The sequence below is a fragment of the Polypterus senegalus genome, chromosome 1, assembly GCF_016835505.1.
Source record: "Polypterus senegalus isolate Bchr_013 chromosome 1, ASM1683550v1, whole genome shotgun sequence".
Lineage (NCBI taxonomy): Eukaryota > Metazoa > Chordata > Cladistia > Polypteriformes > Polypteridae > Polypterus > Polypterus senegalus.
In genome coordinates, this window is record NC_053154.1 from 267007593 (window position 1) to 267029920 (window position 22328).

Below are 22328 nucleotides of genomic sequence, written 5' to 3' on the forward strand. Positions count from 1 at the left end.
TTTGTCAGCAGTCATATCATCAATAAACACCAGTGACATACTTCCATTGAGAGGCACGTGGGCCCATGCCATTACATTGCCTCCACCATGTCTCACAGATGATGTGGTACACTACAGATCATGAGCGGTTCCTTCTCTATATTCTTGTCAATTCATTGTTCTTGTACATACTGGTCTTAATCTCATTTGTCCAAAGAACACTGTTCTAAAACTGAACTGTTTTTGGTGAAGACAAAACAATTCACAAAGGAAAGGCCTTCTAGTGCTGCTCTTTAAGAATGTACCAGATGTTTCTGCTATCTCATTAAAGGGTTTGTTTTGTTTTCTCAGGCTAATGATGGCCTGTTTTTACTTGCATGGACAGCTCTTTGGACCTCACATTGAGGGTTCACAGTCACAGCTTCCAAATGCTAATTCCACAGTTGGAATCGAATCCAGACCTTTCTACCTGCTAAACAGTTAATAAAATAATGAGGGACCTGCTCTGACCTGGCTATTGAACAGATTGTCAGTTAATTGTCTAAATAATTTTGAGCCCCTGAAAATGAGCGGACCATGTGAAAAATAGCTGTCATCCTGAATGGCTCCTACTATATTTCTGTTAAACCCTTTGAATTAATGCTGAAAGCCTACACTTCAATCATGTGATTATATATGTCAAATCTGCTGTGGTGGCGTACAGTTCATCCAGAAAGTATTCACAGCGCATCACTTTTTGCACATTTTGTTATGTTACAGCCTTATTCCAAAATGGATTAAATTCATTTTTTTCCTCAGAATTCTACACACAACACCCCATAATGACAACGTGAAAAAAGTTTACTTGAGGTTTTTGCAAATTTATTCAAAAATACAAAAACTGAGAAATCACATGTACATAAGTATTCACAGCCTTTGCTCAATACTTTGTCGATGCACCTTTGGCAGAAATTACAGCCTCAAGTCTTTTTGAATATGATGCCACAAGCTTGGCACACCTATCCTTGGCCAGTTTCGCCCATTCCTCTTTGCAGCACCTCTCAAGCTCCATCAGGTTGGATGGGAAGCGTCGGTGCACAGCCATTTTAAGATCTCTGCAGAGATGTTCAATCAGATTCAAGTCTGGGCTCTGGCTGGGCCACTCAAGGACATTCACAGAGTTGTCCTGAAGCCACTCCTTTGATATCTTGGCAGTGTGCTTAGGGTCGTTGTCCTGCTAAAAGATGAACGATCGCCCCAGTCTGAGGTCAAGAACGCTCTGGAGCAGGTTTTCATCCAGGATGTCTCTGTACATTGCTGCAGTCATCTTTCCCTTTATCCTGACTAGTCTCCCAGTTCCTGCCGCTGAAAAACATCCCCACAGCATGATGCTGCCACCACCATGCTTCACTGTAGGGATGGTATTGGCCTGGTGATGAGCGGTGCCCGGTTTTCTCCAAACGTGACGCCTGGCTTTCACACCAAAGAGTTCAATCTTTGTCTCATCAGACCAGAGAATTTTGTTTCTCATGGTCTGAGAGTCCTTCAGGTGCCTTTTGGCAAACTCCAGGCGGGCTGCCATGTGCCTTTTACTAAGGAGTGGCTTCCGTCTGGCCACTCTACCATACAGGCCCGATTGGTGGATTGCTGCAGAGATGGTTGTCCTTCTGGAAGGTTCTCCTCTCTCCACAGAGGACCTCTGGAGCTCTGACAGAGTGGCCATCAGGTTCTTGGTCACCTCCCTCACTAAAGCCCTTCTCCCCTGATCACTCAGTTTAGATGACCGGCCAGCTCTAGGAAGATTCCTGGTGGTTTCAAACTTCTTCCACTTACGGATGATGGAGGCCACTGTGCTCACTGAGACATTCAAAGCAGCATTTTTCTGTAACCTTCCCCAGATCCTGTCTCGGAGGTCTACAGACAATTCCTTTGACTTCATGCTTAGTTTGTGCTCTGACATGAACTGTCAACTGTGGGACCTTATATAGACAGGTGTGTGCCTTTCCAAATCATGTCCAATCAACTGAATTTACCACAGGTGGACTCCAATTAAGTTGCAGAAACATCTCAAGGATGATCAGAGGAAACAGGATGCACCTGAGCTCAATTTGGAGCTTCATGGCAAAGGCTGTGAATATTTATGTGCTTTCTCAATTTTTTTTATTTTTAATAAATTTGCAAAAATCTCAAGTAAACTTTTCTCACGTTGTCATTATGGGGTGTTGTGTGTAGAATTCTGAGGGAAAAAATTAATTTAATCCATTTTGGAATAAGGCTGTAACATAACAAAATGTGAAAAAAGTGATGCGCTGTACACAGCTGAAATTATGAAAATTGTGCCAATGTCCAAATATTTATGGACTTAACTGTATTAAATCAAAACCTGACTGCACTAACCAGAAAACCTAAATTGGGTTGTGGTTGAATCTTCCAGTTGTGCAATGATCCAAAGCAAACATCAAAGTCAACACAAAAAATGTTCAGTGACCAGAATCATGGTGTTGCCATGGCCTTCCCAGTCCCCTGACCTAAACCTCATTGAAAACCTATGGGATGAGATGAAGAGGAGAGTGTGCAAGCCGAAGGATTGCAAGACACTCTGTATGGTGTCAGATCTCTTGTCATGAACTCTGAAACCTCATCAAGCATTACAGGAGAAGACTCAGAGCGGTCATCTTGTGGATGGGGGTTGCACAAAGTATTAAATGAGGGGTGCCAATAATTTAGAAAAGTATTTGTTTTACGGTGAGAATTTCTTTTTTCTTACAATTATTTTTCTTCAATTAGAGGTTTTATTTTTGTTAATATTTTGAATGAGGGCTCAAGAGGATAAACAATAATGCCATTTGCTTCACAGCTCATTTTGCTTTTAATTACCAAAGATGCTAATTATAGCAGAGGGCACTGCATCAGTACTGGGGAAAAGAAAAAAAAATCCTTAAACACAAAAAGTAGCATCACTGTCCGGTAGACTAAAGATGCACCCAAAATAGCACACACATTCAACTGTACTGTGACCCCAAGGAAGGGTGTCTGTCCGTCCTCAGTGTCAGCACAACCTACTCAACAATGAAGTGGCTTCTGAAAGCTTGTGAGGACCACTGTAACCAATTCCGAACATGAATCAATCCAGTTCTGAAAAAGATCTTTGGCAATAAAATCTTGCTCCTGCCCCCAAAAGTAACCTTTCACCAATACGTTCTAATTGATCGCCCACCTTAATAAAAGGACAAGTGTCTTGTAACTGTGTTCGTCTGGTTGCTGTGTCTCTGCCATTCCAACAGATGGGACATTACATATTTTACTACTATAAATGTTTGTGATTTGCCATGTGTTGGATTGACAAATGCAAAGTTTTTTTTACTACAAGCATTTCAAAATACATTCCAGTAGTTGGTGCACTGTGTTAATTACACAGATTTCAATCCATCTCAGGCTGGGATATACTTAACGTTATATGAAGCATGAGCTTGAGGACACTGCTGCTCTAGAGCATCATATTGTCTATACTTCAAGTAAATCTGGAGGTTTCCACTAGGTGGCAGTGCGAGAAATCATCATGGTGAGAAAACAATGTCAGGTTTTGCCAAGTTGTGAGTTGAGAGAAGAAAGATGTTAAAGATAAAAATTCTTTGCATTCTGATGTTGTTGCGAAGATGCAAAAATAAAAAATTAAAACGGCAACACAGAAGATGATAACATGATGACAAATACATTTGCACATCAGAATTTAAGTTTGATGATTTGCCTCACCACATCGAACCATTCATTAAACATCAAAGAGTACATTTCTCAAGTGGCAATACTGCCTTTTTGAGAAAGTCTTACAAATTCATTATTCACTAAAGCTGAAACCCACCTATATTATGGAGACTAAAAGTAAAGGACTAATTAAAGAGACATATTGAAATAATGCAAAATATATGTAATGCACAAGGATATGTATGTTAGAAGAGGTTCTTATTACATAATTAAATCATAAGAAACCCCAAGAGAATGTCAAATGAAAGGGGTAAAACAAACAAAATGCAGCCTCCTCGGTAACTGTCCTTCCCATTTCTGGATAGTACTCACCTGGAGAAGGTTTGTTCGGATGCGCTTGTCAGTGCACTGCTTGGCCACCTCCTTGGCCAGTCTGGTGACCTCATCTGAAGCCTTGGCAATGTCTTTGGCACACTGAATAAGAGCACGCTTGTTGCCACTGCCACCTCGCACCAGCCGGGACATTTCGGCCATCAGCAAAGCCATTCTTTTGGCAGCACCTATGATGTCATTACCCTGTGATATTTGGGAAGATACAGCAGAAGAAATAACTGACAAAGTGCAAGATAGCATCAGGAAAGAAACACATAAAACTGATGCAACAATGGCGAGCGTATCTCGACTGTCAGATCGAGCAAGTGGTGAACTTTATACCCTGAACTCCTACTGTGGGTTTATTTAATAAAAATAGCACAAGATAAGTAGGTTTAATTTGATATTAAATATTTCCCAATAAAATCCCAAGACACATTCATTTGTAGCCTTCCTTTTCTAAAAGGAACACCCCCATCTTACCGTATTAAAAAAAAAAATTGTTTGAAATTAGACAGTCAGAAGTCAGTAATGCATCAATGGTAGAAGTAGTCACTACTAACTGAGAAGAATGAAGAATAAAATAAATAGACCTCCAACATTTGTGTTTCAGTTTTTTTCTGCTCTTAAGTTACAGATGTAAATGTGCATATTATTTCTTTGTAAAGTCTCAATTTTTCATACATCAATAAGTAATGTGTTTTATTCCAAAAAACAAAATTAATCCGTAAACTGAACAATTCATTAAAAAAAAGAAAAACAAGAGTTTATCACCCCATCTTGTCAGTTTGAAATCCTCCTCTTTAGTCTGATAAATTCTCAAGTAAGAGTTTTGCCTTTAGAAGGCCAAATATGATTTTGCTAGTAAACATCAAAATAAAAAAGCACACTCCGATATAGTTCATGCAGGAATTGAGATGAAAGAGTTAGTAATCAAATTCATAAAGGAAGAATGTCTGCTTGTAAATAAGCATTTCAATTTTATTATTTGAAGCCAATCGCTTGTGATTTCTTCACACAGATCCCCACCAAGCGGCTTAACAGAACATTGGTGTGTATCTCAGCGAACAAGTGGTCTGTACTGTCCTGAGAGGGCAATCTTCACAAAAGGCAACTTGAAAAATAACACGTAGTTGTTAAATCTGCAGAACAACTAATCCACAATCGACAAATCAGGTGCCAGATTCATAAATGTTCCCCAGTGACAGGATTAATGTACAAATGAAAACACAGCAGATATTAAACCTTCTCTCTCCCAAGTGACATCATGAAGTGTCTCAATCTGTGAGGTGGGTAGCTTTTAACTCCAGGTTAGCGCCAGGTATAGGCCTTATTATACATATACTCATACAGAGCCAATACATAGCATGTGGTATATATAGTCTGTAGTTAACTAAAAGATTCCAATTTGATACCAGCAGAATTTAGGCTGTGTGCACAAAGATAACACATGAGCATAAAAAGGTCTATGTACTCAGGGTTTGTCAAGTCAACTACATACTTAACCAGTTTGGTTTACTCACTGAAATTTTTTTTTAGTCTGCGAAAAAAATTATTTTTATGATAACATCTGAAAGGTTAATTTATTCTTTTTCCTTTAACGACAACAACCTTCCATTTCCCAATCCAGGTCAGAGACAGCCATCCTATCCAGATGAACTTTTTGTTTTCTACCTAATATGGAATGTGTTTCACTTTATACAAAATTTGTAACAATGTGATTTATGCAGAAATGATGAAGAAATAAAAAAAAAAAAATGTTGAGTCATAACATCTATGAAAGCATTTATATGGGATTATATGGTCAATATTATCACATGTGCACAGTACAGTGAAATTCCTACTTGCATATGCAAGTCAACATACTGTATAACATGTCACCACTCTCCAGTGCCATGATTAGTTAGTACAACTACTTTACCCTCCAAACTTCTGTCTTTTAATTAAAATTCTTAAAAAAGTCTAATGGGCAATTGGCTATTTCTAAATTTATATATAAAGATTAGATTATAGCTATCATAATCTATATAAACAGAATCATAAAGCTACCCAGCTGTCTGTCTGGCAATCAAGCAAAAATGGCTGAACTGATTTTCATGATATTTTGCCAAGTGCATTGGTGTTGGTACAACTTAAAATACAGGATATATGCTGTATCAGGGAAAGGGGTTGTAATAAAAAAGTGTTGATGCAGGGACTTCAATTCTAATCAAGTAGGAGGATTGCGCTGGGGCAGATTGGAGGACATTGTCATCAGCACACACAGACTTTTATATCAGCCAAAGTGGGATCTCATCTAAGACCATAAAATACAGTGTTTTCTTCTAAACTGATTTGGGTAATAATTTTATTGTCTCACTGGATTACAGCTTTTGTCAGAAAGTACATTTTTTTGTCTCATCGTGGGTATTGTTTAGCCATGTTGAAGTTCCAAATTACAGTTTTTCACCTATTTTTTTATCCCCATACAAACCTGGGTTTTTTGGTTAGTCTACCACAATATCAGGTGTAATTAGTTAAGGACCATCTTTGGAAAAGAAAAAAAAATCCTCATTGGGCTGAAAACCAGCAGCCGCACAATGATCCTCCAGAACCAGGATTGGGAAAATGCGATGTAGTCTACCACCTTGTTTGGTCTGTGGCTATCCTGAACCTCTTGTTTAATGCAATTAGATTCACAGTAGGAGACAGTCCAACCCCGCCATACTGCTTTAGGCAGCAGCTGTTGTAAAACCATTACTTGGCTTTCAGGTATAAATTACCAGATCCTCCCAAAAATGAAGTAGAAAGCACATCATTTTCATCAGCCATTCAATCCATGCATCCATATCCTATTCTGGTCCTCATATTGCACACAGATCTTCACTTTGACGTGCCCTCTTGTTAGCCAATGGCACTTTCTGTTTTGTTTATTTATTTTTAACATAGTCGCATGGTGAAGATCAATAATGCAGCTCACTCAGTATGTGGCGTAAAGCCACAGTTTAGGACTGCAGGGGTGCATTCCTGCTCAAGCTGCGATCCTAATTTTTTACCCTGACTTATTTTAAAATAGCTTTTAAACTTATATTAAGTCTGGGGAAGGCTCCTCCGCAGGACTTATTTGTCTTTGCAAAAGCCTTTTAGGTATATGTCACTTAAAGAGGCTGAGGAGAGGGACTGCACTTCTGTGAACTACAAAAAACAATAAAAAGCCTCTTGCTGGGAAGACTAAATTTGGAACAATCTTTAAATATGCATGGAATGTAATTGCAGGTGGAAACTGGTCTTGGGACTATGAAATCAACGAGTAAAACCTGGATGCAATTGCACTCCTTTAGAAAGATGTGCCAAGAAACATTCATCTTGAGTATTTTGTGAATCGCTGCACCCTCTAGAGATCAGTTTTTACCTGAGACAGCTTGAAAAGCTCAATACATTTTGGCCCAAAGTCCAGAAAAGTGACAGAAATACTGTAAATTCAACCACCAAGCATGTAAACTAACAGTAAACGTCAACTGAGAGTTACACTAAATTGCCCATAAATCGACCTGCCCAATTACCCAGAAAGCTGCAGACAATCTTCCTTTTTTTCTTTTTGTTTTTTGTTTCAAAAAAGCACTCCAAGCAACTGTGCAGCTGTACTTTAGCTGAGGTGAAAGCAAGTGTATTTATATAACAAAGCAGACAGACATATTCAAATGACTTCTTGTGCTTTTGTTCTTCAATATTTATATGGAAGTCATTGAGAAACTGTCATCCATGGCTTCACAGGTGATATGATGTTTTTGAATTGATCCCAGATGGAAGTGCAGCTGTGAAGTTAGATTCTGAAGAAAACAGCATTTTCACCCCCTAAGGGTGTCAACAGAAACAAATCAAATCAAACGTCAGAGCAAGCTGAAGAACTTGTGAAGCCAGTTTCAGATTGTTCAAAGGTGCAGACAAACTATTCATTCAGCACAAAAACGACTAATGGAAGCCCAGCAAAGACCAAGAGTGATGCAAGAAAAAACCAAATTCAGTCAACATGGGTCAGCGTTCTGAATGACTGGATGCACAAGGGCCAATCGCCAGTGGGAAAACGGGAATACCTTACTGGACCACTTTCGTGCTTCCTGGTGCAAAGACTGAGCAGCGGCCAGCATGGGCTGATTAACAGGCTGATTGGTTGGCATTAAGAGCAGCTCAGGCTCGTAATCATCTTCATTGTCAGAGGGGAGGGTGAACTCAACATCATCGGCATCATCCTCCTCATCTATATCTACGTCTGCCTCAGCAGCATCATTACCCTCATCAGTCACATCGGGCTGGGGAGGTGCAGCAGGATGCAGGGGGGTGCATGGAGAGACAAGGAGAAAGTTAGAATGAGAGGCGCAAGAGGAAGATCGGCGGGAAGAAAATCATGACAACTGAGTAGCCGTGCAATCATTTGGCTGCAGGAAATGAAAGAACAGTGCAAAAGAGAAAAGATGAGAGCAAATGAAAAGAGAGATGTCGCCTTCTGCGTGTGGTGCAACACACTGACCAGCAAAGCTCATGACTTCAGAATTCGCAGAGAATCCAGCAAGTCCAACAGTCACTGGCACAGTTTCTTATTGCTGGGAATACCATTTCTCTATACTTGATCATTTTTTGGGGGCTCTATCACTGATTTGGGTAGGCTTTATTCAAACAAAATTTTAAAGCTTAGCCATCAACAACATGTACTTGTAGGACAGGCTTTTAGAAAGGTCAGTGATCAAATTAAAAGCAATGGAAGTTCCAGGCATACTCTGTAGGTGGGTACACAACTGTGTCAAAAACAGGAAGCAAAGAGTAATGGTGAGGAGAACTTGTTAAGAATTGGCTGATGTTAAAAGTGGTGTCCAGTGCTGATGCCGCTGTTCTTTTTAAATAAATACATTTTAGAGGATCTGTAAATAATTTTTTTCAAAACCTGGCAGGATCTAATCAATAATGTTTTAGAATAAGCTCTTAAAGCCCAGAGGAAGCAATTGTCTCCTCATTTCTTTTTCTTCTCCATTCATTTCTATTGGTCTATTAAACTCATCAATTTAGGTATGTTCACAAGCCTTACGTTTTACCCCGTTGGCCATGCTCTCCCTCTCATGGGTGGGAGTCGACTTGTTTTTCAATCTCAATCCTATTTTTTGTAAAAATTGATTGATTTGTATGGAATGATTACAATAAAATTATTTAAAAAAAGATAATATTAATAAATAAACATAAATGATATGGAAAAGACTATAATCAATAAGCTGGTTTGCAGTTTATACTAAACTAGGTGGAACAGCAGATAATGGAGAATCAGCTAAATTGTTACAGAGAGACTTGGACACAATACTGGCCTGGACAGTTTTGTCTGCATAAGAAATTTCATGAAATTACATGTAAAGTTTTACATGACTTGTTTTAAGACTTGTTCAAGGTCCACAAAATGACATCTTCCAGCATATTGAAGCCTTGGGTGCCTCTCAAATCAACAGGCTGTTTTTTTTTTTGTGAACAGTTCGTGACAAGACTTGTTATTTTGTCAGCTAAGCCTCGCATAAGGAAAGGCCTCCGCAGTTAATGGGAATGACCAGACGAGGAAGTCTTAAATATTGCCATGAAAGCTAAATCACAACTCAAGTGCCTGTAATTGTACTAAGGAATACATAAACAATACTAAAGGTACCAGTAAACCTATAAAAGACAGTTGTCAGATGTTGATGAATCTAATGCACCATTTTTTATACAGTCACACTTTTAACATACTGTAAATCCTGTCAAATATGGAAATGTGCTCTATAATAACTGAAGTGACATTGTGGCAACAGCGATGGAAAAAATGGTGGCACCCTAGGAAATCTGGCTACCATAAAAAACGAATTCCAAAAGTGCTTTTATAAGTAAACTGTAAAGTTTGAGCAGAACTCCCCTTGCCTTAGATGGTACATGTTTTATGATATTAATATTTATTAACCTCTGAGAAAAGAACACAAGGTCAATAAAAACCCTTAAATCATTTTAAAGTGTGTTTTTTGCATTTACAGTTTATGTTTTATTACCTATGTGTAGCACTTTAAAGCTGTTTGTTATGACTGCATGCCCTGCTTTTTGGCAGGGTCTCAAAGACTGTCTGAGCCTTTTAAAATTTCTGAACAATTTAACCCATCAATACGGTATAATTTAGGAAAGGTAAAATCTTGGGGTGTCTGCACAGATGCCAAAACCCCAGTATTTCACACTTGTGTATTCTCCATTATGTTCTATTGAACAGTCTGCAAATCAGTCCTGCGTGTTGTCATCACTGGTATTATGTGGCTTTCAACTTCAACTTATTCAATCATCCTTTTACTGAAAGTGCCTATTTTGATTTAAGACAGCGAGTGCAAGGTGGGAACCAAACCTTAAGATGGTGTCATCACAAGGCTCCCCCACAATCACTTACAGAAGCTGCTAATTAATCTATCACACATGATTTGGGAAAATGGATAAAAAATGGAATGCTATGATAAAAAAATCCATGTGGATCCAGGGCAAGCTTTCAACAAAGTCTGCAGGATCAGTTAGATTACGGTGCTAACCACTGTTGAGCCTTTTAGTATTGGATTATTTACTTCAATTCAATGGCACCGGAAATAAAAATCCATCAGCACAAACATACCAAGTATAACAGGTGTGTGAACAGAGCTGGCGACAGCGCTTGGCAGCCGCAGTATGTCCCAAAATAGCACTTCGCTCTGAGCTCAATGCTCATACACTCTGTCAGGAAAAAAAAGAGCTGTGCAACATGACACAACTAACACTTGCTGCACTTTCCTCTTCATCTTTAAGGCAGAGATAGGCAGTGTATTTTAGCTTTGTGATACACAGTCCTTGACCAACTATTTCAATGTGCAGCATCCAAGCCATGTGTTTCTCAGAGCACAGGTCACATTTCACAGGGCAAGATGTTTTTCAGAGGATGTATTTTTGTCTCGTGTCTGACTATAATGTGCCTTATAAAAGGGAATGTTTTGCTACTTCAGAATGTGTTATTGCTTATGCTGTGATGTATCTCAGCCTTGTGTGTCTGTCTACTCGTTAGTATCAATAGTACTGAATGCAATATAAATCTCAGAACGGGCATTTCTACAACTGTAAAAACACAGCTGCTCATAAATAGAAAAGAGGTGCAATTCTGTCCACAAGCATTTTTTTCACACAATCACCTATTAGTGGGAAAACAAAACCCTAAACACAGTGGGTATCAAATCAAACCAAAATGTATGGATGAAAACAATTCTGAACATACTGTATAAAGAAATGGTATTCATCAAGCTGTGACTCTTAGACAATCTGGACCACAATCCCTTAGGCTCCTTCACTGATCACAGACAAAATCAGAGAGCAGAGAAAGAGAAGCTTTGTTGCTGCTGGAGAGGAACTTGATAAATCCATTACAGTAATCACTCAAGGCTAAAATGCACACTGCTGGCCAGAGACTAGAAAGTTGAGACACTCTGCATCACAGTTGGAAAAGAACGTTGCAAGCAGCATGCAGAGCACAGTGGTGCAGATGTGCCGAGAATGAGGTACACAAGTCTGGGGTGCCCGCAAGGTGAAGGCAAGATGTAAGACAGATGTGAAGATTCACCATAGATTAGGTCCTTACAGTGTCAGAAAAGTAAAGAGAAAACACGTTAATAAAACATAGTAAAGCAACACCTGCAAAGTGAAAAGGAAATGGACACTTTTAGTGCAAAGAAGTTAAATCAAACCAAATAAATGAAAATTAAAAAAAAACATGACATTTATTTCAGTATGAATAAATGAAAAGGAAATTAGTAACTCTACGGTATATATTTAGTACTATGCAGAGGGTGACTCTTCCTAATTACATTCCTATTTCTACTTTTCTTATTTACATTTCCCACTGTCAATTTGTTCCTAGAACAATACCATGCCAACATCAAGATCATGGTCTGTATTGCCTTAGAAGAGCATCTGCAAATCAAGCTGGTTCAAGAGCACTGACAGAGTTGCCTATCGTATGGTATTAAGTTTAGTTTGCGTGCTGTCAGCTCCAGATAATGTTTAATTTAGAATACTCTAAAACAGAGGAGTAAACCAATGTAATGGACTATGCATCCTGTCTTGGAATTACAGTATATACACACTGCCAGTCAAAAGCTTGGATAAAAATAGATAATTTCACAGTTTGGATATAAATTGGTATCTATACCATTAAACTAATTAAAAAATACAAACAAGACATTACTAGTGTTACTAATGACTATTACTGCTTCAAATGACTGATTAAGTTATTTTTCACATATGACAGTAAATCCCCATTTACAGTAGCTGTTTCTTCAGTGTCCTAATGGTACACTCCCTTAGCTTATCCTTAATTAGCCATGAATACATGATGTGGCGACCGGCTGGGGATCTTGCCCAGCCGGGACGCCTGGAAGGACCGGGAGAGGGACAATACCTCCCCTGGGCCATGAGAGAACAGCCGCCCTGGTCTGCATGGGGGCCACAATAACAGAGCTTGGAAGTTCATCCCTGTAGGGGCCCGTGGCCACTGCCAGGGGGAACACGGACAATTACGGCAGCACTTCCCCCACACCAGGAGGTGCTGCCGGGACAGCATCAGGAAGCACCTGGAGCACATCCGGGTGAAGTATAAGAGAGGCCACCTCACTCCATTCGGAGAGCCGGAGTGAAGAGGCAGAGGACAGAGCTTGTGACGGGAGGGGTGGAGGCGGCAGAAGAAGTCCAAAGAGAAAGAGGAGACTGAATTGATGGGGAATTGTGCACTGTATTGTGGGTGCAGGTGGAGAAGAAAATAATAAATGTGTTTGTTTCTGGGACATTGTGAGTCGGTGTCTGTGTTCAGGTTCAAAGTCCACAATGCTAACTGGTTATTAGAGAAACCTTTGTTAATTACATTAGCACCACTGAAACCTGTTATGCTGTTTATTTGGTTTAGAAGGCACTGAGATTCCTAAAGTTCAGTTCTGTGTTCAAAAACAGTCAAAATGAAACATCCTTCTCAAGAAACACATCAAATTATCTTTTGCAGAATGAAGGTGATTCCATATGGCAGATTGGCTAAGTAACTGAAAATTACGTACAAGTATGCTACTGTAAACTGGATCTAACTGGAATAGATACATGAAAGCCCCAGACAGTCCACTGCATAAAAGAATAAGGATGTCAGAGAGTGTAGTTTGAGAAACAAACTACTTACAAGCCCTCACTTGGCTTCCTCCTTAAATACATACCCAATATAAGTATTGTCTGCAACAGAAAAAGAGATGACTACAGGATTCTGTTCATAATATGCTTTTCAGTCATCTTCAATCCAATGTTTGTGTTCTTTTCCCCATTTTAACCTTTTCTTTGTACTAGCCAGTGTCACATATGGCTTTTTCTTTAAAACTCTGCAGCATCTAAGACCAGTATATCAGAATCATCTTTTCACTGTTGCACAGGACACTGGTGTTTGGTATCTTGGGAAAAAAAGGTACCAATTTCTATCAAAACCATGAACATTTTTGGGTGTGGTCATACTTCTGATCCTTAATGTATATATGTATACATACATAACATACATACATATAGGTGGGAAATAAAAATGAATATATATATATATTATATAATATATATATAATATATATATATATATTATATAATATATATATAATATATATATATATATTATATAATATATATATAATATAATATATTATATAATATATATATATATATATATATATATATATAGATATACACACACACACGCATATACTGTATATATTTTGTCATCTAATAAATAAACACTTTTTTTCCAATCATTTCATTTTTTTATTTGTATACTTTAAAGTAGACTGCTAAAAACTCAACCATGAGTCAAAATTTTCATCTAAAATTGTGCTTACTTATATGTAAAATGTTAACATTTACTTTTGTTAATCATTTACTACATTGATATTATGAATTGCATTTGCCAAAATGCATGAATATTCAAAGGTAACATCAAATGCATTAGTCTGGCACGGTGTCAGTTGGACTTGAAATCACAAATATCATGCTCAAATCCTATTAATAGCTAAGTGCATAACATTGATCAAGTCCAATAAAAGCTGTAACATCCCGTACCTCTAAAGCCAAGCAATTGTGAAACATTATGCTCAACGGTGTGGTGCCAATTTTATAAGTGCTGCTGCGCACTGTTTTGACACAATGCCAAGGAGCCCATTCCATTTGCCACTTACTTTATATATGTCAATGCAACATTTATTTTTAATATTATAGCCTCAGCACAAATGAACTTGAATCAAAGCATTGTTGACAGATTTAATTAAAACTACATACATGTAGTCAAAAGTAATTTGCAATCTTATCAAAATTTGAAGTACCTAAAATGAAGCCATTTTCAATTTGGAGCAATGCGTTTTTGGGTTAGCTATGCACAGAGATGGAGAAAAAGAAATAGTCAGAAGATATTGGTTTAAAGATATGCATATAGGACTGAAATGCTGGCTGGCACTTTGAGTTACTCCAGTGTTTTGCTAACCAATCCATCTAAACTCCAGTAGAATTATTTGGTAAAATGCAATGCAGTACACTGCAAGAACCATGGCTTTAATCTGCTAATACTTATTACCAGACAGATCATTTTATCACACTGAATCTTCAAGAAGTCAATGTAGACAGAAACCATGTAAAGGTCTTAGGAGAGCCAGTTGCTGTGACTTAGTGAAGAGGAGCTCTGTTGCAATCCTTGCCAACATATAATAACTAGGAATTGGCAAAACAATATATATTTTATAGATTCAACGCCATAGAGATACAGCATCACAGTGTCCATCAGGGCTTCATAGTTTTAACACTAGAATTACCAGAGCCTAAGAAAAAACTCGTAGATCCGTCCCACCTTAAATCGCTTCTCACCTCTCCATTAGCATCTTTTGTCCTTTAAATGTGTTGATAAACAGCAAACAGCAAGCAGTCTTCTATCACATCCCCCACCGGCACACAGTTTTCTCAGCTCAAGTCTGTTTACCTGCGTGTCAGTTGCTTGGAGTTGTATAGAGTTAGAAGTCAAGCAAAATCACACCTTTTATAAATACTATATCATTATTTGGAACACGTGTGTTCCGTGTCTACAACGATCTACTGTATGTAAACACATCATTAAAAAAGAAACATTTTTCATGTTTTAGTAATAATTGACAAAATGTAAACATGAAATTTATAATGTGTGAAGCCTGAAGTCCAAATATAAAAGAAACACTTTCACAAAAGGTACAAATGTAACAGAACAAATGCACTTTTATTCAAAAAAAGAACCAACCTTAGGGTGCTACATTGACACGCATACTACGACTGCTTCGGTGGCGCAACGGTACCAACTGTAGGCTGGTAATCAAAACTTCACAGGTTTGATCCCCGACGATTCAGTTTTGAGCAATGAGCTGCTCTCATTCTTACTATTTTAGAATAAAAACATACATTTGATTTCAGTCTTTAACAGCCGGTGTAAATGTATGATACTTGTAAGTTAGCTTTGTTTTTTTTTTTGGTTTTTTTTTATTCTATTCGGTTTCATTCTCTCAGTCACGTTCACAATCCTACCCTACCCCCGCCCCTCCACATCTGACACTGCTGTTTTCACATAAAGACGTGCTATAGCTCTGCACTTTGCAGGAAGTAAGTAAATAAATCCAAATAAATAACATGTTAAGTGCACTACTCTTATTCTTACTATTTTAGTATAAAAACATACATTTGATTCCAGTCTGTAACAGCCGGTATGAATGTATGATACTTGTAAAGGTTAGTTTAGTGTTTTTTTTTTTTTATTATTCAGTTTTATTCTCTCAGCCGCGTTCACAATCCCAAACCAAACCACCATCAAGGGCATTTGACACTGCTGTTTTCACATAGACGCGCTATAACAGAGGTAAACCATCCTTTGTATGTAAGATCCAGATCAATCTGGCTTTTAGGTAAGTAACATACAAATGTTAAATGTTTTGGGCACATGCACCGTCCTTACATACATCGTCCTTTGTATGCAAGAGCCAGTTATGATTTGAGTTTACCTCTGTTTTAGCGCGTCTATGTGAAAACAGCAGTGTCAAATGCGAGGGGGCCGGATTTTCGACTTTTCTCATAGGCACTGGTAGTTCTAGTGTTAAATGCAAGCAAAAGTTCTTCCAATAAACCATCTTTACAGTACCTTATTTTATATAGCCAATTACACCGAGATTATTTCATTGAACTTTTCACACTTTTCTTATGGTGCTCCTAAAACACCTGGATCAATGTCCCATGTAAATGTTCAGCAAGTTTTTCCTGACCTGAATAATGCTTTATGGGTTAATATTTTTGTTGCAAGGCAATTAAAAAGAAGTAGCAGACTGATCTTTATTTATCAACACCTAAATAAAAAGAGCCTATAGTTAGTGTTATTGGCATTAAAACCTATAATAAGTACAATTCATAAAATGAGAAGATTTTATTTTAATACTCATATAATGTTAGGCAAAGTATATTAAATGTTTCCACCTTTGTGACTAAATACAGAAAACATAAAACGTTTGGATAAGGGAAATCTGTAAGCATGCTCCTTTCATTCTTAGCTCATCAGGTTCCAAATCTCCATAAGTGCTCACCTTGCTAGACCACTTCCTGGCTTCATCATGCAACTGCCTGGCAGCAACCATCATTGGCTGGTTGACCATTTCACCTGCTTTTTGTTCAGGGAACTCTTCATCCTTTTCTTCTGGAGGTGGAGGTCTTGGAGGAGGTACCTCTCCCTCTGGAAGTGGGGGTTTGGGTGGAGCAGGCTCATCGCTCACCTGCACAGAGAATACAAGTTTATTCCCACTAAAAAAACAATGAGACCCAGCTGTCTGGCTAGAAGTAATAGAATGTTAAAGTCTAATGCATTGATTCTTAATCAGATCATCACGAACTTTACTGCAGGTGCAATAAGCTCTTACTGACATTTTTCATCAGTGTCATTATTAACAGAGTACATTTTAAACAATATTTTATTTTCATAAGTTTTAAAGAAGGTTTCTGAATGGTCTCACCATAAAGTACAGTACGTTACACATGCAGGTAATGATAGGTCTGGTTCCAGAGATAACACAATTTATATCAGCAAGTCAGAAAATATCTAACCAGCATATTTAAGTTTTCCATATGTGCTCCTGGGGCCTCATGTATAAACAGTGGGTACGCACAGAAATGTTACGTAAGAACTTTTCCACTTTCAAATTGAGATGTTTAAAACCTACACTTCGCGTAAAGCCACGCACTTTTCCAAGGTACCTCATGCCTTGTCGTACGCAAGTTCTCCGCTCGGTTTTGCAGACTGCGGCACCCAGCGTCAAAGCAGTGCTACTGTTCCTGTGTGGTTACTCATTATTTTCCTGACGCGGCTTTATAAATACACTGAAACTAACTGCATATTGTTTATTAGTGTAACGCATCTGATTGTAATTAACTTGTAACAATATAATGGTCCAGGGAACAGCCATAGTATTTCAAATACCATAACTGCTTTAGTGTTGTTACTCTCACTTCTCCTTCTTCTTCTTCTTTCAGCTCCTCCCGTTAGGAGTTGCCACAGCGGATCATCTTTTTCCATATTACTCTCACTGCACCACTTGGAGTATTTATATCACTGTATCTAAGTGTGAATCACAGCAGCAACTGATCGTAAAGAGAATTATCGGTATACAGTTTCATGGACACGCTGTCTCAGCCACTGCAAAATGTTTTAAAGCCTTTCCTGTACGGACCTCGCGGTTCAGAAACAGTTTCATCCCAAGAACTTTAAACGCACTCAATCAATTGCTCCTTGTATAACTGTTAGTACTTATAAGTACAATCACCCCACTGTAAACTTGCACTACAGTTATAATATCGCACAACCTGAGCCACTTATTTACATCAGATGACGATATAATTTTTAAGGTGAAATGCAGCAAAATATGTTTATTAAATTATACAGATAAAACTTTAAACTTCATTTAAATAATCTATATTCTTCACTGGGAGTGTCGTTAAGGATAGAATAATTAAACATGTACTACGAAGATATTTCAAAGTTCCTTAAACGTTTTGAAGAATCGGCGCTAAGCTTACAGATGGCTTAACTTCTATTACAGAGCTGACTGTGTGGCGATCAGTTACTTGGGAAAAGAAAAGCACTGACTGCAGTGACGGCTACGCCAATATATATTGAATATAAAACAGAAAGATAAAACAACAACACAGCTAAAAACGCAGCGACAAATTTCAGCAAAAGTTAAATGCTTGTGTCATGAGCACGAGGCGGCCATGCAGTGTCTGCAACGGACGTGGCCATCCACCGTGCATAAGCTACCTTACTGACATTGGCGGGCGAAGGAGCCACCGATTCTTCCTCTGCCCAGTGCCACCACAAGCTTAGAGCCACCCCTGAGTACTGCTGCAATAAATTATTTCATGGAAGTGAAACACATGTTTAATAACGTGCTTTAACTCCTATCATCATGAAAATGATATCACGTATACATCTCAGTATTTTAGTTATTCAGAGAGCTGTAATATCACGAATGTAATGGATTCTGTGTCCAGTTGGAGGAAGAGAGCCGGTTTAAGAAGCAAGTAGTGATTCACACACATAGGCACAAAGAAGATCAAATACAAAACAAAGCATTTAACGTGCTACTTTAACTACGATGTTTTTTGAGAAACTGGTTAATTAAACGATTTTAAGATGAAGTATATGATGTTCTACTTTAATGACAAAATAAACTACGTGATTAAAGTGGAAATGTCGAAACTGAAGTTGACATTTCGTGCTTTTTCCCCACTGTGTGCCTTTTTTTCTCTGTACCTTAATAAGCTTTCATATGACACTCAGACAGTGGGCTACAACTCGGCTTTTCACGGCGACTTTGATATGTGACTTCTTTTTTATTTCCGGCACTGTGCGATTTTGTGAACGTGAGCTTTCAAGTTTCTCCAACATGCTATGTCACTCGATCAACTTCCTTTTGTTGATTATACCACAGTTTATTTGAACAAATAGTATGTTTTTCCTTTGCCTCCACTTGGTATTCGCTGAAATTCTTATATTTTCCCCCGTGCTTTTCCCATTGTCTTTTCACAGAAGGCTGAGTTTAAGGGCGATTTATATTGATTTGCATATTCAAAGAGGCGTAATTCTGGGAGGAGTTGGGGCGTTACATAAAGCGTGTGCACGAGCGTTACTTTTCAAGTTGATCGGGATTTATGTAGCAGAAGAACATGGCAGTTGGAATACGCACAGATTCCTGCATCTGGATTTTTCAGTGCGTAAGCACATTTCGGCTTTTGTGCTTACGCTATGTTATAGTGCAAGTTCTACGCATGCCGTTATACATGAGGCCCCTGGTCTGTCTCTGCCAATGGAGATGTGCCCTACTATGTCCTTGCTAAGACACTGTCTGTCTAGATGTGCCCCACTCATATCCATCATCAGACTGGTGATGTACCTAAACACCCATCCTTTAGTTTGTGTGTGCCAAGCCCACAGAATGACTCAGTGGGTTCCATAAGAGCATATCATTAGCTACATAGCCAACTACTGCAAAGGTACTGACTGGATAATTTTGTTGGGAACAGTGTGGTAACTAGCAGCTCAAAATAATTCAGTGTTGATTCATCCAGTCCACCTACTTCTCTTCCAATAAACTTTGTCAATCAAAATAGACAAATTGGCTCATGACCCTTAGACATTTGCACCCAGCAACTATTTTCTAAGTTGCATAATTCGTACAGTTCACTTTCTGTTCTCTGAACAATTAGTCAGAAAAATACCACATAACAGGACTAATGGTCCTGGACCTAACTTTCAGTACCAGTTATTTAAAAATCCACCATGGGTTAACTTAAAAGTGAGAAAATCCTGTTGCTGTTTCAAGGCAAAATGTTGTTTGTTATTGCTATTTTATTCCACTACATTGGATGGAATTAGTTTACAAAGTAAAATAATTGATTCATGTACTGTTCGCCTTGATAGTGCAATAATGTGGCCTCTGCACAGTGACTTTGGATTATCTTGTCTTGTAACATAATATATTTAAATGAGTTAGAAATAATAGTCAGACTAAATAAGAATAAATTCATCCTCTGAAAGCAACAGACTGAATTTTGTGCCTGAATATACAGAAGCCGTGGTCACCAACTCCTCCAACCTTAACCCTTAGCAGGCTACTTTTTTTGATATAGCTGGTTATTTCAAATCCTGGGGAACTCTCTGTAGACTCTACTCTGTTTTTTTTTAGCTGGGCCTCATTAAGCATCCTAGATTATCCAGCCACCATGCATTTCTAGCAAACATGGACTCCTAGCCTAGGGTAGATTCCGATACCCCTGTTGTTGGTTTTTCTAATTTAAACCATCATGTGAGTGTTTTTGGAACTAATATTGTTCTTTTATGTTTTTATTTATTCATAGTTTGTCAGCAATTAACTTTTATTTTGTGTCACATCAAAAATGTCCACACAGACATAGTATTGGAAGTGTTAAACACTTTTTTTTTTTTTTTTTATAGTTGTCAAGTTGTACACAATTCATGCTGTACGTATCAACTTACAATACATCCAATTTTATTGTCTGTGACAGAACTCAAACATAACCGTTCAAGACTTCCAGAATATTCAAAACCTGACAGGATTAGACAACAAGTGTCCTCTGATGTTGTTACTTTAACCTGCAACAAGTTTTTAGAAAATGGTTATTTAATTTCAAAAACTCTTTATTTTTGAGATTCCCTTTGTGTGCATTAAGATCACTGCACATATATACTGTTCTTTATATATAATACACTACGGTGGCTGTTCATTTGTCTGTCCAGGATTTTAAATCACCTGTAGCTCGCAAACTGTTTGAACTATTGACTTGAATTTGGTACACATATACTACGTGACGTCTACTATCCACTTCGAGGTGATGACTGACCTCCAAGGTTATACCTGTTTTTATGTTTGTTTTATTTTATTGTAGAATCAACTCTCGGCAGCAGGGCAGCTGTGCGGCGCATGCGTATGGGCGACGTTCTCATTTTTTTCACCTTCGCCATCACTTCCCTTACCTCTTCATATCTTAAATCATTCTTGAGGCATATTGAAGACTCAAGTGTCAGCTTAAGTGAAAAATTAAAGAAAACATACTAAGTAATTGCAACACAAACACTGACTTAATCGGTTTTAATGTGAAGAGATGCCGACAAAAGAAGAGAAGCAGCGGGCCACTAGGGTGGAGAAAAGAAGAGCTGCTCAGGAAACAGCAAGCGCATCAACCTCTGAGCAAATGAATGCTAAACGTTCAGAGAAAGAGGATGAAAACTATGAATGCTCAAGTCAAGTGTATTCACTGCATGTTATCATGCAGTGCGCTGTTTACTGGTATTTTATATTTATTTTTGATACCTCCTGATGCAGATTATGTTATCCACTCATTTCAAAACTTTGAAAGTGTATTATTTTCATGGAATTCTTACATTGTTAACTTTTGAAATATTGCTGAAGTCACTGCTTGAACTGTATTAATAACAGTAACCGCAGAGAGAGAGATGAACGTTTTTCCATGTATCTGCTGCATTTCTGCAAGTACAGGTAGTCCCCAAGTTACAGACATCTGACATACGACTTATGAACGGAGCCGCAGCTGCTCCATCTGTCTGGGGAACGCAATGCTGGCTCCTCAGTAACTGCCGCTCTGTCATCTTTCGCCTGGGGACGCTGCAAGCGTTGGCTGGAGGGGGCGACTTCGCAGCTTGCACAGTGTAGTGTCCCTTGAGCAGCTCCAGTTTATTAATGGGGCAGTGGGAGCCACACCCATTCATTTTTAGTGGGTGGCTGGGTGCACAGCAGGCATTGACGCGGGGTCCATAGTTGCCGGGGCCACAGCTACTGCTCATGTGCAGGACGGAGGCTTGATTGGGTGATTCACTGCCCACCCACCATGCCGCCGCAGCTACTGCTCCTGACTGCCTCATTCATTCTTGGTGGAGGGCTGGTGATTCTGCAAGCGGTGACCCGGTTGTGGCTGAACGGAGGCTATTGAGGGTGAATGGGGCGGCGGGGAGCAGCATTGTATAGTGTGCCTCGGGGGGCTGCCTGTTGAATGGGGGCAGAGGTGGGTGATTCACTACCCGCCTTTGACAGCACCCTGTTCAATCTTGGTGGGCAGACACTGCAGGCATCATATTGTTTGCAAGTGGAGGTGACTGTGTGGTGGGTGAATGGTGAATCACCCCTCGCCATCCCCATTTATTTTCAATAACAAGCCTG

At 38.7% G+C, this 22328-nt stretch overlaps 1 protein-coding gene across 4 annotated transcripts in view; it reads right to left on the reverse strand.

The window, feature by feature from the left end:
- Positions 1 to 3942: 3942 nt before the first annotated feature.
- The window catches only part of vcla (vinculin a), a 156392-nt gene continuing 138006 nt past the window's right edge, over positions 3943 to 22328 (reverse strand). For 2 of the 4 annotated variants that reach the window (XM_039773575.1, XM_039773568.1), the window contains exons 18-20: positions 16668 to 16853; positions 8106 to 8321; positions 3943 to 4236 (exon numbers count right to left, since the gene is read on the reverse strand). In XM_039773575.1, the coding sequence (XP_039629509.1) occupies positions 3958 to 4236; positions 8106 to 8321; positions 16668 to 16853 (681 nt within the window). In that variant the 3' untranslated portion in view covers positions 3943 to 3957. The remainder of the gene's footprint in view (positions 4237 to 8105; positions 8322 to 16667; positions 16854 to 22328) is intronic. The other 2 variants (XM_039773582.1, XM_039773585.1) reach the window with 1 other exon arrangement.